At 37.0% G+C, this 19,626-nt stretch overlaps 2 protein-coding genes and 1 long non-coding RNA gene across 3 annotated transcripts; 2 read left to right on the plus strand and 1 right to left on the minus strand.

Annotated features, from left to right (window-relative positions):
• Positions 1-419: 419 nt before the first annotated feature.
• Positions 420-1,441, minus strand: LOC140959360 (uncharacterized). The gene is made up of 2 exons (XR_012171973.1): positions 1,396-1,441; positions 420-1,290 (listed from the first exon to the last, which is right to left on the minus strand). It is a non-coding gene; the product is annotated as an uncharacterized lncRNA (long non-coding RNA).
• Positions 1,442-11,241: 9,800 nt separating this feature from the next.
• LOC140956658 (uncharacterized) lies at positions 11,242-13,247 on the plus strand. The gene is made up of 5 exons (XM_073413507.1): positions 11,242-11,294; positions 11,430-12,010; positions 12,088-12,235; positions 12,422-12,692; positions 12,780-13,247. The coding sequence occupies exons 1-5, from the start codon at positions 11,242-11,244 to the stop codon at positions 13,245-13,247; spliced, it is 1,521 nt and encodes a 506-aa protein (XP_073269608.1).
• A 3,149-nt stretch (positions 13,248-16,396) lies between these two features.
• On the plus strand, positions 16,397-17,133 carry LOC140956667 (uncharacterized). Its single transcript, XM_073413517.1, has 2 exons — positions 16,397-16,579; positions 16,888-17,133. Exons 1-2 carry the CDS (start codon positions 16,397-16,399, stop codon positions 17,131-17,133), a joined length of 429 nt encoding a protein of 142 aa, XP_073269618.1.
• The last annotated feature ends 2,493 nt before the right edge of the window (positions 17,134-19,626 follow it).

The raw sequence follows: 19,626 nt of genomic DNA on the forward strand, positions 1-19,626 counted from the left end.
GCTCAAATTCCATCATTGTCATTTACATTTTGTAACACATTCAATACTAAACAAATCATAATGTTAACTAGCTTAATGTTGTCGTACAATTAAGGAAATTTGTTGTTTGAAATAGGAATATTGGAGAAAAAAAATTCAAAAATCTACATTACAATCGTAATTTGGTCTGATGCAGTATACCTCACCCTTATTTAACTGGGAAGTGCAGAAAACACTGATTCAGTTTCTTTGATGATGAAGAAGCAAGCAATGCTATAATGATGCCAAAAGATGTCCACATATCAAATTTATCCAAGATTTTATAACGGAAGCAGTGTAACACTGATCCAAAATATGAGAAATTTTAAATGCAAAATAAAACAAACTGAGAAAAAACAAATGCAAGGAGAATCGTTGAGAATGCAACCAAAGGTCCAGCGTAGGGAAAATTATGGGGGTTTATAAGTTGAAAAAGGCAATTGATTAGCTTCAACCTGGCAACACCCAACAAAGCTAACAACTTGAGAATTTGAAAGAACAAAAACATAACAAGTTACGGAAGAAGTTGTGATCAAGATAGATGTTCACTCTTCTTTATTGACATCAAGATTTTTTAGTTTCACTTCAAGATCATCTTGACCATCTTCATCTCTGTGATCTTCCTCATCAGAATCTTCTCCATCTGAATCATTCTCATCCAAGGAATCGAGTTTATCTTGATGTTTTTCAAACATGTCCTTCAGTTCATCAATCCCTTCATCGGAAATGAAGTTTCCATTGATATTATGTAACTTGAACCCTGCCTTATCTGCCAAATCCTGAGCCAATGTTTTGCTGCAGCCCTTCTAAGAGAGTTCTGGTTCAGATCGACTTCCTTCAATTTGTCATACTCTTTTCCAAGGGCTTTTACTTATCAGAAGTGCACCATTGTCTTTGAGGTCGTTTTCTGACAGTTTCAGCTTCACAAGAGCCTTCTTTCTAGCAATGCAAGCAGCTATGCTTGAATCGGCTTCGGCTGGTTTGGCATTTCCAGCCATTTCCAAGACCTCAAGTGAAGGAACGGCCACTTCGAGAGCAATGGCTAAGGCAATTGCTCCATCATCTTCAAGATTCATGTACCTCAAATAAATCTTACTGAGATTTTCCTTATTTCTAACAGCCTCACTCGGCTTGATACCAACCTCTACACCAAACAGGTTTTCCCGAATATCCCGTTTCTTCAAATTATTACATTTTGCAAGTGCTTCGGTCAAGGCAACCCCACCTTCAGAGCCAACACGAGTGGATGAGCATAAAAAATCCTGAGAGATTCTAAAACTCCAAGTGCTGCTTTTACCACACATCCAATTGGTTAAAATTCCACGGGGTGTGTGACAACCGGTGGAGGATAGGATGTCCCGAAAATCCCAAAATAACGGACAAGGCTTCATAATCTCATAAATTGCAATAGCCCCTTCATCTCTGCATGATTTGTGACTTATATTTTATTGAATCTTATGTAAAAAAAAATTTATTTTAATAATATTTTACGGTTTTATCTAATTATGACATTTACATTATATATATACTCACACAAAATGCATAGATAAAACCATTAAATATATTATAGTATCACGAGGTTTATCTCGCAACGTAGATCATGAAATTCATTAGGAATTGTATTTTATATTATAAACTTGTTCCTAATCGATTCAGCGGACTAAAACAAGGATAATAATAGCATCTATAATGTTAACGACACGTTAAATTGGTATGAACATGGAGATGTCCAATCATACAAATTTGTGATCAATTGATAATTGCACTCAAAATTTCCAAGTGTTTATCACTTATTGAGTGTATTAGTCAACGGTTATGGTTGTATATCATTAGTCATTTAACCATGGATAACATGGAGGCTCTACGTACTAGCACTGCACTTTGTCTCGTTTACCGACTCCAGGAAGGACATCAGGCAGCGAGATTGGGTGAAGTCCCGACATACATAGGAGTAGATGCATTGTAGTCGGGAATTCACAACTCACATACAAGTGTAAATATACTATGTGATTTGATGAGTTGATAATGCAAAGAATATCTGGCTAGAGTAAGACATGTGTATTATGAAAGCGTGTTTCTTTATTTGCACATACGATGCTACTATGATTACTCAAAGATATAACACATCATTATCATATTTATTTGCAACTCTTGATATACCAATGGTTTCAGACTCGATACCTAAAGGTTCATGATGTGATGCTACTAAACGCTGTTACCATGATTTATTGGGTCAATCAGACTTGAATTCTAACTTTCTTGATCAAGTGGTTGATAAAAAGAATGAGACTAATTAGAGTAAACACGAATAAGGAAAAATGTTGTCATGAATCACATGGTTGTGAAATTTTCAGTTTTCATTACAATATTGAGATTTGTATCATCGTCATATCAGAGTTATATGATCATTGATCGTGCCTATAATGAAGCCATAATTATTTAATTAATAAATTTAGAATATATTAATTAAATATTAATTATGTAGTTTTGACTATTATTTGAAATTCTCATAAAATATTCTTGATTGGCCTAGAATTAATTAATTGAATAATATTTATTTAATTATATCATGTATTGTCAGAAGTTGAAAATGAGATCATGACTCAATCACGTATTATTCTCTCATCAATTTAGGTGCAGCCATATTGTTGGTGGCATTGTCTATTAAAATCTGAACAATATTCTGAGCTCCTAATTGTTCAACACACTTGTCAACATGCTCACAAATAAGTCAAGTTGTATGTGCCACGTCTGAAGACTCTTTAGACTCTAAAAATATAGTACCCTCCTTGCAATTGACATACAAATCTAAATAGTGTTCTCTTTTTCTATCACTCCATGCATAAGTCATAATTGAGCACTCATTCTTTGCCCATTCTTCTTTGTGCTTCTTCAAAAGTGTCTTCGTTCTTTCAACTTCAGCTTCAAAAGTGGCTCTCTAAGTCGATATTGAGTTGGAGGCTTGAACCCTGGTCCAAATTGATCTACTGTCTCCTTTAGTTGCCTGAAACTACCATTATCAAGAACATTGAATGATATTCGATTTCTTGTGTGCTCTAATAAAGATGTCTCTGTGAACCGCAGACAAATTATTTTTAATTAGTTTCAAATGTTGTTTTTATGCAGTTATAGATACCAGTAAGCAGTAACTTAGTCGTAAAACAGTCATACTCTAGAGCACTGACTCTAGAAAATCCCTCCAAAACTTGCCAAGACAAAAACCTTAAACCTTTCCAGCAATAGACCTGCACCAGGATATGTAACAGTTGAATGAAGTTGATATAATGGAAGAGATATATGCATGAGCAAGAAAAATAAATCAAAGCAATAGAATGATGCAAAATTTATCAAAAATATATATAAAAACAACCAAATTCAGCAATATTTCATAAAACCTTTTGGCAGTACACAGATACAAAATCAAGTCATCAAATATTCATCGTTGGGAACTCTTTTGATATTCTTTTACTTCTTTGACATCTCTCGCCTTTCACAAGTTTGCGTTGTAAATAAATGCCATATTTATGGATCCTAATCAAACAATGAAAATAAAAGTGAAGACAATCTATTGTGTTCATGAATGTCTAGAAATTAGTCATTGAAAAAAGAGGACAGCAGACATTGAAGAGAAAAGAAAAAAAAAACTGCGCTTGTTCGATTTCTTGTGTGCTCTAATAAAGACGACTCTGTGAACCGCAGACAAATTATTTTTAATTAGTTTCAAATGTTGTTTTTATGCAGTTATAAATACCAGCAAGCAGTAACTTAGTCGTAAAACAGTCATACTCTAGAGCACTGACTCTAGAAAATCCCTCCAAATCTTGCCAAGACAAAAACCTTAAACCTTTCCAGCAATAGACCTGCACCAGGATATGTAACAGTTGAATGAAGTTGATATAATGGAAGAGATATATGCATGAGCAAGAAAAATAAATCAAAGCAATAGAATGATGCAAAATTTATCAAAAATATATATAAAAACAACCAAATTCAGCAATATTTCATAAAACCTTTTGGCAGTACACAGATACAAAATCAAGTCATCAAATATTCATCGTTGGGAACTCTTTTGATATTCTTTTACTTCTTTGACATCTCTCGCCTTTCACAAGTTTGCGTTGTAAATAAATGCCATATTTATGGATCCTAATAAAACAATGAAAATAAAAGTGAAGACAATCTATTGTGTTCATGAATGTCTAGAAATTAGTCATTGAAAAAAGAGGACAGCAGACATTGAGAGAAAAGAAAAAAAAAACTGCGCTTGTTCGATTTCTTGTGTGCTCTAATAAAGACGACTCTGTGAACCGCAGACAAATTATTTTTAATTATTTTCAAATGTTGTTTTTATGCAGTTATAGATACCAGTAAGCAGTAACTTAATCGTAAAAGAGTCATACTCTAGAGCACTGACTCTAGAAAATCCCTCCAAATCTTGCCAAGACAAAAACCTTAAACCTTTCCAGCAATAGACCTGCACCAGGATATGTAACAGTTGAATGAAGTTGATATAATGGAAGAGATATATGCATGAGCAAGAAAAATAAATCAAAGCAATAGAATGATGCAAAATTTATCAAAAATATATATAAAAACAACCAAATTCAGCAATATTTCATAAAACCTTTTGGCAGTACACAGATACAAAATCAAGTCATCAAATATTCATCGTTGGGAACTCTTTTGATATTCTTTTACTTCTTTGACATCTCCCGCCTTTCACAAGTTTGCATTGTAAATAAATGCCATATTTATGGATCCTAATCAAACAATGAAAATAAAAGTGAAGACAATCTATTGTGTTCATGAATGTCTAGAAATTAGTCATTGAAAAAAGAGGACAGCAGACATTGAGAGAAAAGAAAAAAAAAACTGCGCTTGTTCGATTTCTTGTGTGCTCTAATAAAGACGAAAGTGCGCTGCGTTAAGGCAAGAGCAAGCAGAAGCCTCTTTTTACCTTTAAATTTTATTTAATTGGTCTTTAAAATATTAAAATTACAAACAAAATTTACCAAAAAAAAAAAGAAAAATGAATCAGGCACTCCTAGGAGTGCCTAGGCTCGCCTAAGCAACTTAGGCTGGCCATATAGCACCTTATCGGTGCGGTAGGATGCCGCATAATGCCTAGACGACAATTAAAACACTGATTTCAATAAATTCATTACATGAATTGAATATATGTAAATTATTATTTCTGTAAATTATAAAAAAATCAGTTTAATATACAAAATATTAAATTTACATATTAATTTATAGTCATGCACAAAGTAATTTATTATTATTACACATTTTATTCTAAAACAATATTTTTTTAAAGAGCAAAGTAAAACGATATTAATTTATTAGTGTTCATATATAGATTAAAAAAATTAATTTTAATGTCATTTTCGTCAATATATCAAGAATATATTTTAGCTATATATAGATTTCTTTATGTTAGAGTAGGTGTCCAGCGAACCAACTTGTAGTTTGGGCTTTATTGATTTTTATGTAAAAATAATCTTTATTTTAATTATATTTTATGGTTTTATCTAATTATGACATTTATTTTATCTGTATACACATACAAAATGCATAGATAAAATCCTTGAATATACAATATGTACCATGAGGTCTGTCTCTCAACATAAGATAATGAAACTAATTAGGAAGCGTACTGTTTATATTAACTGGTTGACAAACGGACCAATACCTGATCAGAAGACTGAACTGTACCGATAACTGAACTGGTAAATGTAACTAAATTAAAGGAGACTTAGAAATTTAATTGAACTAGTAGAACTAAAGTAAACCAACTAAAGTTCTCAAAGGATTTATTAAAGTCTTAGACTGATGAATCGAAGATTGTCGAACTGATACCAAATCTGAAAAACTAAATGTGTTATTCGTAGAACTGGTATAGCTTAACCGAAAACTGAACTGGAACGTTTGAACTGAAAAGACACAAGTTAGAATTGATGTAATCCAGCTGAACTGATCAGTCAACCAGTTTAACTCTTGATAAGTTAGCCACGTCATCAGCTGCAATTTGAATCTCAGCAGAAAAACTAACAGTTCATACCGAAGCAGAACAGATGAAGCTGAACAGGCTGATACATCATACTTCTGTCAGAAAAAGTCATCTACATGGACTAAAATACGATTTAACGGATATTAATCATTAAATGCATTCAATGTGACCGTTGGAATCGAAGACTATATATAGCTAATGAGTTCAGTTGAAGAAAGGGAAAAAACAAACAATCCACGAACAACTACAATTAGAACAAATCATTCAGTTGCGATTCACTTTCGATTTTATTCAGTTTGCAAATTACAAATTCTATCTCACACCTCGTTGATTTATTCATAGTATTCCGGCTACTTATTTGAGTTTGTAAGGTCTAAGAAATTCGAACTACGTAACCTGACAGCATGCAATCTAGGGTTTTAATTTAAAATATGTGTTTAATGATTTTTATGCATTTTTTTTATGATTTTTGCATGGATAGGTTTTATTTCATGGTTACTTTAAGGTTTCATGCATTAGGGCTTTTATTTGCATTCCACGCTTGAACGAGTAACGGAGACCGAAGATAATCAGGAAAAATATTTTTATTTACTAATTAATTTTAATTATTTAATATGAGGTGTAATTAAGGGAAAATTGCGAAACTGGGCCTTGGTGGAGTATTTTTACTCGCCAGGTCATATTTTTTAATCGGTACGCAAAATTTAGTGAATCTGATGACTTTTTGAGGGTTCGGGCAATATTTTTAAAAATGTACCTAAACGAAATATTTTTCGAGAGTGTTACTGGGCTTGATGGATTTATTTTAGTGCTTAATGGACCCAAAATCCTTTTAACCCTTTAAATTTTAATTAAGGGTTCATTAATGTGTTATATTTTGATTTAAACACATCATTAAGCAAACCCTAAACCTATTCTAAACCTAGCAGCCGTCCCCTCCCCTCCCAACAACAACCTCATCTCATATTTTCAGCAGCAAAATCGTCAGCCCCCTTAGCTTTCAAAGAAAACCTTCCCCCGCCTCTCCGGTGCAAGCCCTACACGTATATCTTCCAATTTTCGGGCACATAAACATTAAGGCACACCATGTATATCTTTTTCTCATCATTTACACATTTATATGCTGATGTATGAGAGGGCCGTGAGCAGCTGGTCGTGGTCCATAAGCTGATCAAAGGAGTTAGGTTGAATGGTGGCTCAGTTGGTTCGATGATAGGGCAATCGGGTTGTTGCGCACGTCCACATGCATGGGGGTTAAGGGCATAGTTAGGTCGGTTCTTGAAGGGGCCTACGGCTTGGTCATGGTCCTAGGGTGGTCTAGTTTGGGGCTGGTCCAGTCTAAAGTTGAGCTAGGGTTGAATATTTAGAGCCAAGGTGCACTAGGGTTTCGACCATTCTTAGTGCAGGAAATTTCAGTAAGGATCAGGGGGTTTTCGATGGCTCTAAATGGGTTGAAATGGGTGTTTAAGGGTATGGTTAAGTATTATTTGGTCACGCTTTAAGTGGGGGAAAATTTGGTTAGGTTTCGGGTTAAAACCGGGACCCTGGTCCAAGTTTTAAAACGAATCGTATAAGTTTTGAAACAGTCTTGATTTTACGTCTAAGAAATTTTTATTATTATGTTTTGAGGTGTTTTAAAGAGTTTGGTAGGCTTCGGGTCGAAATTTTGAGGTACAGGGGTAAAATGGTCAATTAGAGTTTCCAGGGACGAAATTGTCATTTTGCACCCGGGTCGAGTTTTTAGTCCTGACAGCGCCCTAAACACGATTTAAGAAAAATTTACGTATATGCATGATTTTATTTACGTATATGCATGATTTTATTAAGTGATGAATATGATTTTATTCTAAGAAATACATTGCATGCTTGAATTTAAGAAAAATTTACGTATATGCATGATTTTATTAAGTAATGAATATGATGACATGTTTTGAAGGATGGGAGTTGGTTGTAACTAATACGATGATACGATAATACGATGACATGTAAGGCCAAGGCTCAGTGTATGGGTAATATTGTCGCTGATGTCTCCGTCGTCGGGTACTGCTATTATACGTAGATGGATCCATCGCCTAATACGATGATTCGAAAGTTACAACTAATGAACGTAATTCAGATTAAGAAAACGAACACATATATGTTGATATGATGGGATATGTTATGAAAATGTTACGCTTTGACATGTCATGATTATGCTTAAAACTTTTAAGATCATGAAGCATATTTTTATTACGGTATTTTTCACTGTTGTCTGTTATGTATATGTATTTGCTATAACGTTACAGGTGTATTGAGTCTTTAGAGTCACTAGATGTGAATGATGCATGTAAGCATTTTGATCAGGAAACTGTAGGTGCTAAAGAATGAGTAGGCGGAGTTGAATGTGCACACGCGAGCCCCAGGACTGTATTTCCGCACATTATGTTTTGAGTTAGGAGTGGATGGATATTTTCATACTCTTTGATTTTTACTATGTTGGTGGTTGTCAGAATTTTTACTCGTTTCATATTTGTTTTATTTTTTAACGTAAGTTTAGGGTTGACAATTTGGCGACTTTTAAACTGCAATATTTTCATCTGTTATTGAATTACATTTATTTTAAAATGTGAAATTTTCAGCTAATGTTGCATGCTTGCTTAAAGATATAATTTTAGAAAAAATGAGCTTACAAAAAAAAATTATTAGCATTTAAAGTATTAGACGTTTCAGTTGGTATTAGAGCAAGGGTCCTGTATGAGGTTGTGTCACCGCCAGCTTTTGCAGCTCAGTCTTCATGCCTCAAGTGTGTAAGTTTGTATAATTTTAAATGTTTTAAATAATTTACTGCTATCACATGCATGATTACATGATATGCGTTTGACAATGATTTGCAGTACATGTTTAGCTGCTTACATGATTTAAGAATTAAATTTTTTGAAAACTAGATTAAACTGCATAATGGGTTATGATAGATGTTGTTTTTACGTATTTTATCGCATTAGTTTGTGTGTGCATTTCATATACATTTTGTTCATTTTAGAATTAGCATATGCATATGATCGTGTCTCACTTGTACGTGATGAATTTGCAGGTAAAATGGCCGGAAAACTGAAATCGAAACAAAATGTGCAAGCCACAAGAAATTGGCAAAACGGCTGGTGCCCGAGCGGTAGAATCTTATAGCTCAGGCGCGAATATGGATTTTCGGGCAGAAGACTCGGAACTCGGGCGTAAGAATGATGACGCTATATCTTCAATCCGCTTAATTCTTAACAAATTAGTATTCGCAATTTCTGAAGGCCGTTCTAGCTATATAATATATTCTTGATTAATAAAAATAACTTTGACTTTGCAAAAATCTTACCGCTCGAGCGCGAGCGCGAGTTCCACACTTCACAAGCAGAATTACAGAAGGGATTCTACCGCCCGAGCAGTGCTCAACTTTGGAAAAAATATTGAGAATGATTTCTAGCCTTCCGGGCGAAGTTGCCAAGTGTGGCTGCAACAAGTAAACCCTAGGGACGTTTTTCATTGATTATTCAGCAGCCACCAAGGTTTGGAGGAGAGAAAAGGCTTGGAGAAAGCTTGGAGTTGAAGATTTAAAGATTTTCGTGCAACATTCTTCACATTTTTGTCACGTCTAGTATTTCGAGTTTATTTTCTCTTATTTAAATATTGTTTTGCTTAGTTTGATCATGACTTTGAGTAGCTAATTTTCATTATTTGTTGGGATTTAAGGGGATCCTACCCTGAAACCGAGTTTAGTTAATTCACATATCGACTTTTGATTTATTCTTGATTGTGCTATATTTTCATTGCGTTGTTGAAGCGTAGCTAATTTTAATAACGATTTAATATTGCAAGTGAATTCGAGAGAATAGCACGTGATAGGAACGAGTAGCATAATCCGTTGATTTACAATTTATATAGAAATATGAAGTCGGATATGCGTCGATAGTCATAGTCCGGAAGGACAAAAGTTAGGGGATTTTATAGAACGACATTCAATTCACCTTTGATAAATAATTAAAGATATTTAATTACTTTACTAAGTAGAATTAGTTTAACATAACGCGAGAGGGCGTGTTCAATTGGATAGGAAATCCCGTCGGAATCATAGATCACTATCGAACGAATTAAGTAAATGACGAAGGGTAGGTGAACCGAAATTCCCAAAAAAATCATTTATCATTGAATATTTAATCAATCATTTCACTTATTTATTTCATCATTTAAGTTGTGAATCATTTTTTTGAGTTTTTATTTAATCATAGTAATATAAACAAATATTCAAATTTTCGTGGTTAAATGTTTTAATAACTGAGAATAAAAATTGCGAAATACAGTCTCTAATGGAACAATACTTGTACTCTCGTACACTATATTATTACTTGAAATCGTGCACTTGCGATTATTTCGAGCTTGAACATTATTAATTTTGACAAAAATTCTACAGTACAAGTTTTGCTGGATCAAGTTTTGGCGCCGTTGCCGGGGACTTCAAATCCACAATTTTATTTTCAGTTATTTACTTTAGCATTCTTTATTTTGTTTTATTTGAGTTTACACCTTCAATTTCTTTGCTTATATCTCTTTTGGTGCATGCCAAAGTCTCTTGAATCTGAACTTGAGATATTCGATCCCGAGATTGAAAGAACCTGAGGAAGAGCATCATGAAGACCCACGTGTCGAGGAGCCAAGGCGTATACCCATGTTGGAGTACGCACAACCTTCGCTTGACGGAACACGTCCAAGCATAGTGCGACCACTATCAGGGTGAACCAGTTTGAGATCAAACCATCCATCATTCAGATGATCCAGAACACTGTCCAATTTGGGGGAAATGCGCTAGATGATCCAAACACTCACATCGCCAACTTCTTAGAAATTTGCTACATTTTTATTTAATGGAGTGTCTGGTGATGCTGTTAGATTGCGTTTAGTTCCTTTCTCTTTGCGTGACAAAGCTAAATCTTGGTTGAATTGTTTGCATGTAGGTTCAATCACAACTTGGGAAGATATGGCCAAAGCATTCCTCTTGAAATACTTTCCTCCATAAAAAACCATGAAGCTACGAGCGGACATAACCACCTTCACTCAATTTGAGCAGGAGTCATTCTACGAGGCTTGGGAGCACTACAAAACTTATTGCGGAGATGCCCACATCATGAGTTGCCTCTTGGATTAGTTGTCCAAAGTTTTTTTACTATGGTTTAATTTCGTCTAACCGTACCATGATAGATGCTGTGGCCTGTGGGAATCTGTTGAGGAAAACGGCCGAAGAAGGGTACAAATTACTGGAGAAGATGGCTGCTAGCAGTTATCACCCTCAATAAGAGAGGAACAATCAGAAGAGGAGCGCAGGAGTTCACCAGGTAATTGAATTTTCTGCTGTCACTACGCAATTATGATAACTTAACAGGAAAATAGACAGCTTGAATGTAAACGGGACAACAATGCACCTGCAAGAGATATTATGTGATAAATGCGGAGGAGAACACTATGTTAAGGATGGTCAAGACAGTGATCCTTTCTATGTGCATGAGGAGGCACCAGTAAATCAAGTGGGGATTCAAAACTGTCCTAGAAATGATCCATATTCGAACACATATAATCCTGGCTGGAGGGAACACCCCAACTTCTCATGGGGTTGGCAAAGCAGTCAGAATCGACCCCAAGTAGGACAACAGTATGGTAAGCAACCGATGTATCGACCTGAGCCTAGAGAGGAGAAGTCTAGTTTGGATCAAATGATGTCTAAGTTCATCTTATCCACCGAGACTAGACTACAGAACCAGGATGCATCGATAAAGGGTTTGGAGAATCAGATAGGTCAGTTAGCTAAAATGATTACTAGCAGAGATCCGAGAACCTTGCTAAGCAACACGGAGACTAACCCGAAAGAGCAAGTGAAAGCCATAACATTGAGGAGTGGAAAAGTGCTTGAAAAAAAAGAGAAAGAAAAAGAGGATCAAGGAGAGGAAGCGGCTGACACGTCCATAGGTAAGTCTTTTAACTCTACACCCGCACCCCACCCACTGCACAATCTAAAATTTTTATCCTTCCACCTTTCCCTGCAGCATTGAAAAAAGCGAAATTGGATGCGCAATTCAGTAAGTTCTTAGAAGTATTCAAGAAATTGCACATTAATATTTCCTTTGCTGATTCTTTGATGCAAATACCGAGCTATGCTAAATTTCTGATAGACATCTTAGCTAATAAGAGGAAGTTGGAGGATCATATGACGATAAACTTGACTGAGAATTGCTCTACATTGGTACAAAACAAGATCCCACCAAAACTAAAAGACCCAGGGATTTTTTCTATTCCTTGCATGATTGGTGACGTTGTTTTTCATAAAAATTTATGTGATCTTGGTGCGAGTATTAATCTTATGCTTTTATCTGTATTCAGGAAACTTAGATTGGGAAAGCCTAAGCCGACAAGGATGTCCTTGCAACTAGCTACTGGATCCGTCAAATTTCCACGAGGAGTAATAGAAGATGTGTTGGTGAAAGTGGGAAAGTTTATATTTCCTGGTGATTTTGTGGTACTTGACATGGAAGAGGATAGGGAGACGCCTTTGATTTTAGGGAGACCGTTCCTTGCAACTGGAAATGCCGTGATTGATGTGCAAGAAGGGAAGTCGAGATTGAGAGTGGGAGTGGAGGAAATCACTTTTAATGTTTTTAACGCTCTTAAGCACACACTACACACTAATGATTGTTTTATAGTTAATTCTTTGGATTCACATGTGTGTCATTTTGTGCAGGATGCTATGACAGATCCATTGGAAGCCACTCTCACCACTGAAGTGAAGAAAGATGAACTGGATGAAGAAAAATCTGAAAGAGTGGCATACTTTAATGCGAACCATCTATGGAAGAAGCCCGAAAGGATGAAATTGGATGATTTGGGACATCGAAGAGACTTGATCCCTCAGAAGTCAAGCATTGAGGAACCGCTGACACGTGAACTCAACTTACTGCCTCCACACCTGAAGTACGTGTACTTAGAGCGTACAAAGCTAGTACTTGACATGCGCATTACACCGAGGGAAATTAAAGAAGGCGAACCGGTGCTCTTGTACAACTCCAAGTTGCGCTTATTTCCTGACAAGCTCAAGTCAAGGTGGACTGGCCCTTACATGATTATCAAACCGTTCCCCTCGAGAGCAATAATTTTGCGAGATGGGAAAAATGAGCCGTTCACAGTCAATGCTCAACGACTAAAGCATTAATTGGGTGGCACAGTGGAGCCACAAATTAGAGTCGCTAAATTCCAAAACAGTTAGAGCTGAGAGGAACCTATAGTCTAGTTCTCGACAATAAATTGAGAACTAATTTCTTTCCCTTCCTACTCATTTTTAAAATTTTTTTTCTTTCATTTAGTTGAGTTTCTTTAATTAGATGTTGGTTGTTCTGCAACTGAATTTTTTTTCATGTCACATGGGGATGCACATGGGATAACACCGCAAGAGCATGACGAGGACGGACATTGATCAGGGGAGTTCACTGTTTCCCCTTCTTTTCGTTTTATGATGCACTGTGTAGTTTGTTATCATCATTGTTGCATTCTGTTGTTTACATTGCATTTGTTTTTGAGTTCTGCATCTGTGTTTCGTTTATGTGTTTCAGTCTTTTGTGCAATGGGGACATTGCACACACTAGGTACGAGGGGGTCGGTCGAATGTGTTGTCAAGCCGATGAGGATTTTGGGCTTAATGAATTACATGTTTCTTAGTCTTGTCACTTGTGTTATGAATACCCCTGTAGCATGAACTGTGAATTTTTACTAAGCACATAGAGTGGGTTTTGGTAGTGGTGTGAATGATAGTCGAGTTTAAAAATCTGTGGGGGAAACTGGAAAAACATGAGATGCAAGTAGAACTTGAATGAATGTCTGTTGAAAGGAGTGACTGACCAGTAGCATGAACTCGAGTAGAAAACCTTAGTAAACCCGGAATAACCTTCTTCCCAGTCGTGCATAGAACCTGAAAATTCGTCCCTAAGCCAAATAAATGAACATACCTTATATTCAGAGCCTAGGGAGTACACATGAGAAAATTATGTACTTATTAAAAAAAATATTGGGATGTAAGGTGTGAGGGAGCCAAAAAGGCAAGAAATCATATCCCTAGGCTAAAAAGATAGAGATGTAAGGCAGTGAGGAATGTCAGATGAAAATTCTGACAAGTGCATAATGAAAATGATCGGTGTACTCCCTGTCTTTTTGAACCACTTGAGCACTATAGACATTGACTCCCTAAATATCGTTGTAGAACTATGAAATTCTGCAACTTTGTGTTTATTGGTTGGTCCCGAATAGAAACAGAACTCAAGAGAGAGAAACTTGTGTTGCATGGCTGATTTAGTGACTCACATGATTTGCGAATAAAACTATCTGAAGCACAAACTAGTAGAACTCAATGCACACAAACAAACACATTTTCTGTCCAAATAAAAATGTTATGTGGTGCTTTGAAAGGGGTGTTAATGGATGCTGTGATTTGACTAATTGGATGTAGTTCAAAAACCCGCTGAGGCATGAGAAACAAGTTGTTGTTTCACCATCGATTTGATTGGTTTAGTACTTTTATTTGGTGTCTTATTTTGTGTCTTAGTTGTGGTCTATGACCTATTTTTCTTGAGGGCAAGTTAAAAGGTCAGTATAAGGGGATTGATAGATGTTGTTTTTACATGTTTTATTGAAATAGTTTGTGTGTGTTTGCATTGTATATGCGTGCATTTCATATACATTTTGTTCATTTTAGAATTAGCATATGCATATGATCGTGTCTCACTTGTACGTGATGAATTTACAGGTAAAATGGCCGGAAAATTGAAATCGGAACAAAAATGTGCAAGCCACAAGAAATTGACAGAAAGACCGGCGCTCGAGCGGTAAAATCTTACCGCTCGGGCACGAAGATGGATTTTCGGGTAGAAGACTCAGCACTCGGGCGGTAAGATCATACCGCTCGAGCGCGAGTGCCACGAAACCGATTTTCATTGTTTGTTAGGATTTAAGGGGATCCTACCCCGAAACCGAGTTTAGTTAATTCACATATCGAATTTTGATTTATTCTTGATTGTGCTATTATCTTCATTGCGTTTTTGAAGCGTAGCTAACTTTAATAACAATTTAATATTGCGAGTGAGTTCGAGAGAATAGCCCGTGATAGGAACGAGTAGCATAATCCGTGGATTTAAAATTTACATAGAAATATGAAGTCGGATACGCGTCGATAGTCATAGTCCGGTAGGATGAAAGCTAGGGGATTTCATAGAACGACATGCAATTCACCTTTGATAAATAATTAAAGAGATTTAATTACTTCACTGAGTAGAATTAGTTTGGAATAGCTCGAGAGGTCGTGTTCAATTGGATAGGAAATCTTGTCGAAAGCATAGATCACTGTCGAACGAATTAAGTAAATGACGAGGGGTATGTGCACCGAGATTCCCAACAAATTCATTTATCATTGAATATTTAATCAATCATTTTGCTTATTTATTTCATCATTTAAGTTGTGAATCATTTTTATGAGTTTTTATTTAATCATAGAAGTATAAACAATCATTCAAATTTTCGTTGCTAAATGTTTTAATAACTGAGAATAAAAATTGCGAAATACAGTCTCTAGTGGAACGATACTCGTACTCTCGTACACTATATTATTACTTGACATCGTGCACTTGCGATTATTTCGAGCTTGAACGTTATTAATTTTACCCAATTATTCTACAGTGAAAGTTTTGCTCGATTAGGTTACGTTTAGAATTTGGACTATCTACAGATATCATGCCTCCTAGACGCGCCCCTAGCACTGACCGGCAGGATGTACTACTAGAGGCGATAGAGGCGTCCCACCACCACCCTCACCATCAGGGGACGCAGCTACTCAAGTCCTCGAGGGCATTGCTAGTGTAACGTCCCGAAAATTTGAAGGTCCACGTGAACCACATGCATGCAAATTATCAATTTTTTATGTATTGTAATTAAATTGTTTTAATTGCATGAACCAAATATGGTGTGCATATTTACATGTCTAAAATGTAATTTTATTCATGAATGCATAAAACAGTGTTTTAAAGGTTATTCGAGACACGGTCGAAGAACGGAGACCGGGGACCATTAGAGAGAAAATATTTATTAAATGATTATTTTTAATGGTTTACTGAATGGAGACAGAGGGATGAGGCTAAGGGCCAGAGGTTGTATATAGTTGTGGATGGTATAGTCAGATATCGCGACTGACTGTTGGTTCCTAGCTGTGATTCCCTGAGAGCAGATATCTTGGACAAGGCCCACAACACCTCGTAATCCATCCATCCATGGACTACGAAGATATATAAGGATCTTCAGTCTCTTTATTGGTGGCCGGTCATGAAACGGGATATCCTGTGTTTCGTCTCCGAGTGTTTGACATATCACCAGGTCAAGGACGAGCATCAGAGACCTGCAGAGAAGTTGAGACCACTCCCTATCTCCGAATGGAAATGGGAGAACATTATCATGGACTTTGTGACAGGGATTCCGAGGACGACTGGAGGATATGATGTTATTTGGGTGATAGTCGATCGACTCATTAAATCAGCACATTTTTTATCGATCGGGAAGAATTTCACCATGACTCAGTATACAGACAGTATACAGAGTTGTATATCAGAGAGATAGTCATACTGCATGGGATTCCAGTGTCCATCGTGTCAGATAGGGATCCGAGGTTCACGTCTGCATTCTAGAAGAGTCTGCATCAGGCATTGGGTACTAAGATCCTATTCAGTACTGCCTTCCATCCTCAGACCGACGGACAGTCAGAGAGTGTGATTCAGATTTTGTAGGACCTACTTAGAGCTTGTATGATCGACTTCCAGGGTTGCTGGGAGCCGAAACTACCTCTCGTGGAGTTCACGTACAACAACAGTTATCAGAAATCGATCGGTATGGCTCCACATGAGGCATTTTACGGGAGGAAGTATAGGTCACCAGTTTATTGGGATGATGTAGGAGAGAGGGAAGAGTTGGGACCGGATATTGTCAGTCAGACTGCAGAGTTAGTGGTCAATATCCGAAATAAGATGAAGACCACTCAGAGCCGACAGAAGAGTTATGCAGACTAGCGGCGTAGGGATCTTGAGTTTGCAGTAGGGGATCATGTATCCGTGAAAGTCGCACCGATGAAGGGTGTGATGAGATTCGGGAAGAACGGAAAGTTCAGTTATAGATACATAGGACCGTTCGAGATCCTTGAGAGAGTTGGGACGCTCGCATGCAAAGTTACATTACCGCCGAATCTAGCGAGAGTTCATAATGTTTTCCATGTCTCTACGCTACAGAAGTACATGTCAAATCCTTCGCATGTGATTTATTATGAGCCACTTCAGCTGACACCGAATCTGTCTTTCGAGGAGAGACCCACTCAGAGATTGGATACACAGGAGAGGAGACTCCGAAACAAAGTGATTCACATGGTTAAAGTCAAGTGGCTGAATCATTCTGATGAGGAGGCTACTTGGGAGACGGAGACTGAGATGAGGAGTCAATACTCGGAGTTATTCGGTATGTTTTAAATTTCGAGGACGGAATTCTGTTTAAGGAGGGGGGGAGGGGGGAATTGTAAGGTCTAGGAAATTCGAACTACGTAACCTGGCTGCATGCAATCTAAGATTTTTATTTAAAATATATGTTTAATGATTTTAATTGCATTTTGTTTCAAGATTTTTGCATGGATAGGTGTTATTTTATGGTTACTTTAAGGTTTCATGCATTAGGGCTTTTAGTTGCATTTCACGCTCGAACGAGTAACGGAGACCGGAGATAATCAGGACAAATATTTTTATTAAATAATTAATTTTAATTATTTAATATAAGGTGTAATTAAGGAAAAATTTCGAAACTGGGCCTTGGTGGAGTATTTTTACTCGTCGAGTCATATTTTTTAATCGATACGCAAAATTTAGCGAATCGGGAGACTTTTTAAGGGTTTGGGTAATATTTGCAAAAACGTATCTAAACGAAATATTTTTCGAGAGTGTTATTGGACTGATGGGTTTATTTTAGTGCTTAATGGGTCCAAAACTCTTTTAACCTCTAAATTTTAATTAATGGCCCATTAGTGTGCTATATTTTGATTTAAACACATCATTAAGAAAACCCTAAACCTATTCTAAACCTAGTAGCCATCCCCTCCCCTCCCAAAAGCAGCCTCCTCTCATATTTTCAGCAGTAAAATCGTCGGCCCCCTTAACTTTCAAAGAAAACCTTCCCCTGCATCTCCGGTGCAAGCCCTATGCGCATATATTCATGTTTTCAAGCACATAAACTTTAAGGTATGTAATGTATCTCTTTTTCTCATCATTTACACAATTTATATGCTGATGTATATGTATTTGCATGAGGAATTCTTTGATTTTATCACGTGATGTCATTTTTGTAAAGGATTGACATGAAATATGCATTTCCTTGACTCATAACTCATGCTTTCTTTGTGTTTGTGTAAGGGGCTGCCAAGTGAGGGTCCTAGGCGGCTGTTCACGTCAAGGAAATAGGCATCAAGGTGCTGGAGTCGGCTGAGGGTCGAGAAATATTGAGGGCCGATCGCTACTTTGTGTTTGGTTGGTTCGGGTATGGCTAGATCAAGGGATTTGGGGTGTGCAGCCGTGCATGGCTCGATTCCAGCTAGGAATCCCACCCTCTTGGGTCCGTGACAGGGCTGGGATAGGGCCATGAGCAGCTGGTTGTGGTCCATAAGTTGATCAAAGGAGTTAGGTTGAAGGGTGGCTCAGTTGGTTTGATGATAGGGGCAATCCTGTTGTTGCGCACGTCCGCGTGCATGGGGGCTAAGGGCGTAGTTAGGTCAGTCCTTGAAGGGGCCCACGGCTTGGTCATGGTCCTAGGGTGGTCTAGTTCGGGGCTGGTCCAGTCTAGAGTTGAGCTAGGGTCGAATATTTAGAGCCAAGGTGCACTAGGGTTTCGTCCATCCTTAGTGCAGGAAATTTCAGTAAGGATCAGAGGGTTTTTGAGGGTTCTAAATGGGGTGAAATGGGTGGTAAGGGGTATGGTTAAGTATTATTAAGTCACGGTTTAAGTGTTGAAAATTTTGGTTAAGTTTTGAAACGGGCTTGAGTTTACGTCTAAGAAATATTTATTATTATATTTTGAGGTGTTTTAAGGAGTTTGGTAGGCTTCGGGTCGAAATTTTGAGGTTCAAGGATAAAATGGTCAATTAGGGTTTCCAGGGACAAAATGAGGGTTTCCACGGGCAAAATTGTCATTTTGCACCCGGGTCGAGTTTTTAGTCCTGGTAGCGCCTTAAACACGATTTGAAATGTTTGCCTGGAGGTGCCGAAGACTGAGTAGGTGGAGTTGGATGTGCGCACACGAACCCGAGGACCGTATTTTCCGCACATTATGTTTTGAGTCATGGGTGGATGAATATTTTCATACTCGTTGATTTTTATTATGTTGGTGGTTGTCAGGATTTTTACTCGTTTCATATTTGTTTTTTTTACGTAATTCTAGGGTTGACGATTTGGCGACTTTTAAACCGCAGTATTTTCATATGTTATTTGATTACATTTATTTTAAAATGTGAAATTTTCATCTACTTTTGC

Source organism: Primulina huaijiensis, chromosome 2 (assembly GCF_012295235.1).
Source record: "Primulina huaijiensis isolate GDHJ02 chromosome 2, ASM1229523v2, whole genome shotgun sequence".
Classification (NCBI taxonomy): Eukaryota; Viridiplantae; Streptophyta; class Magnoliopsida; order Lamiales; family Gesneriaceae; genus Primulina; species Primulina huaijiensis.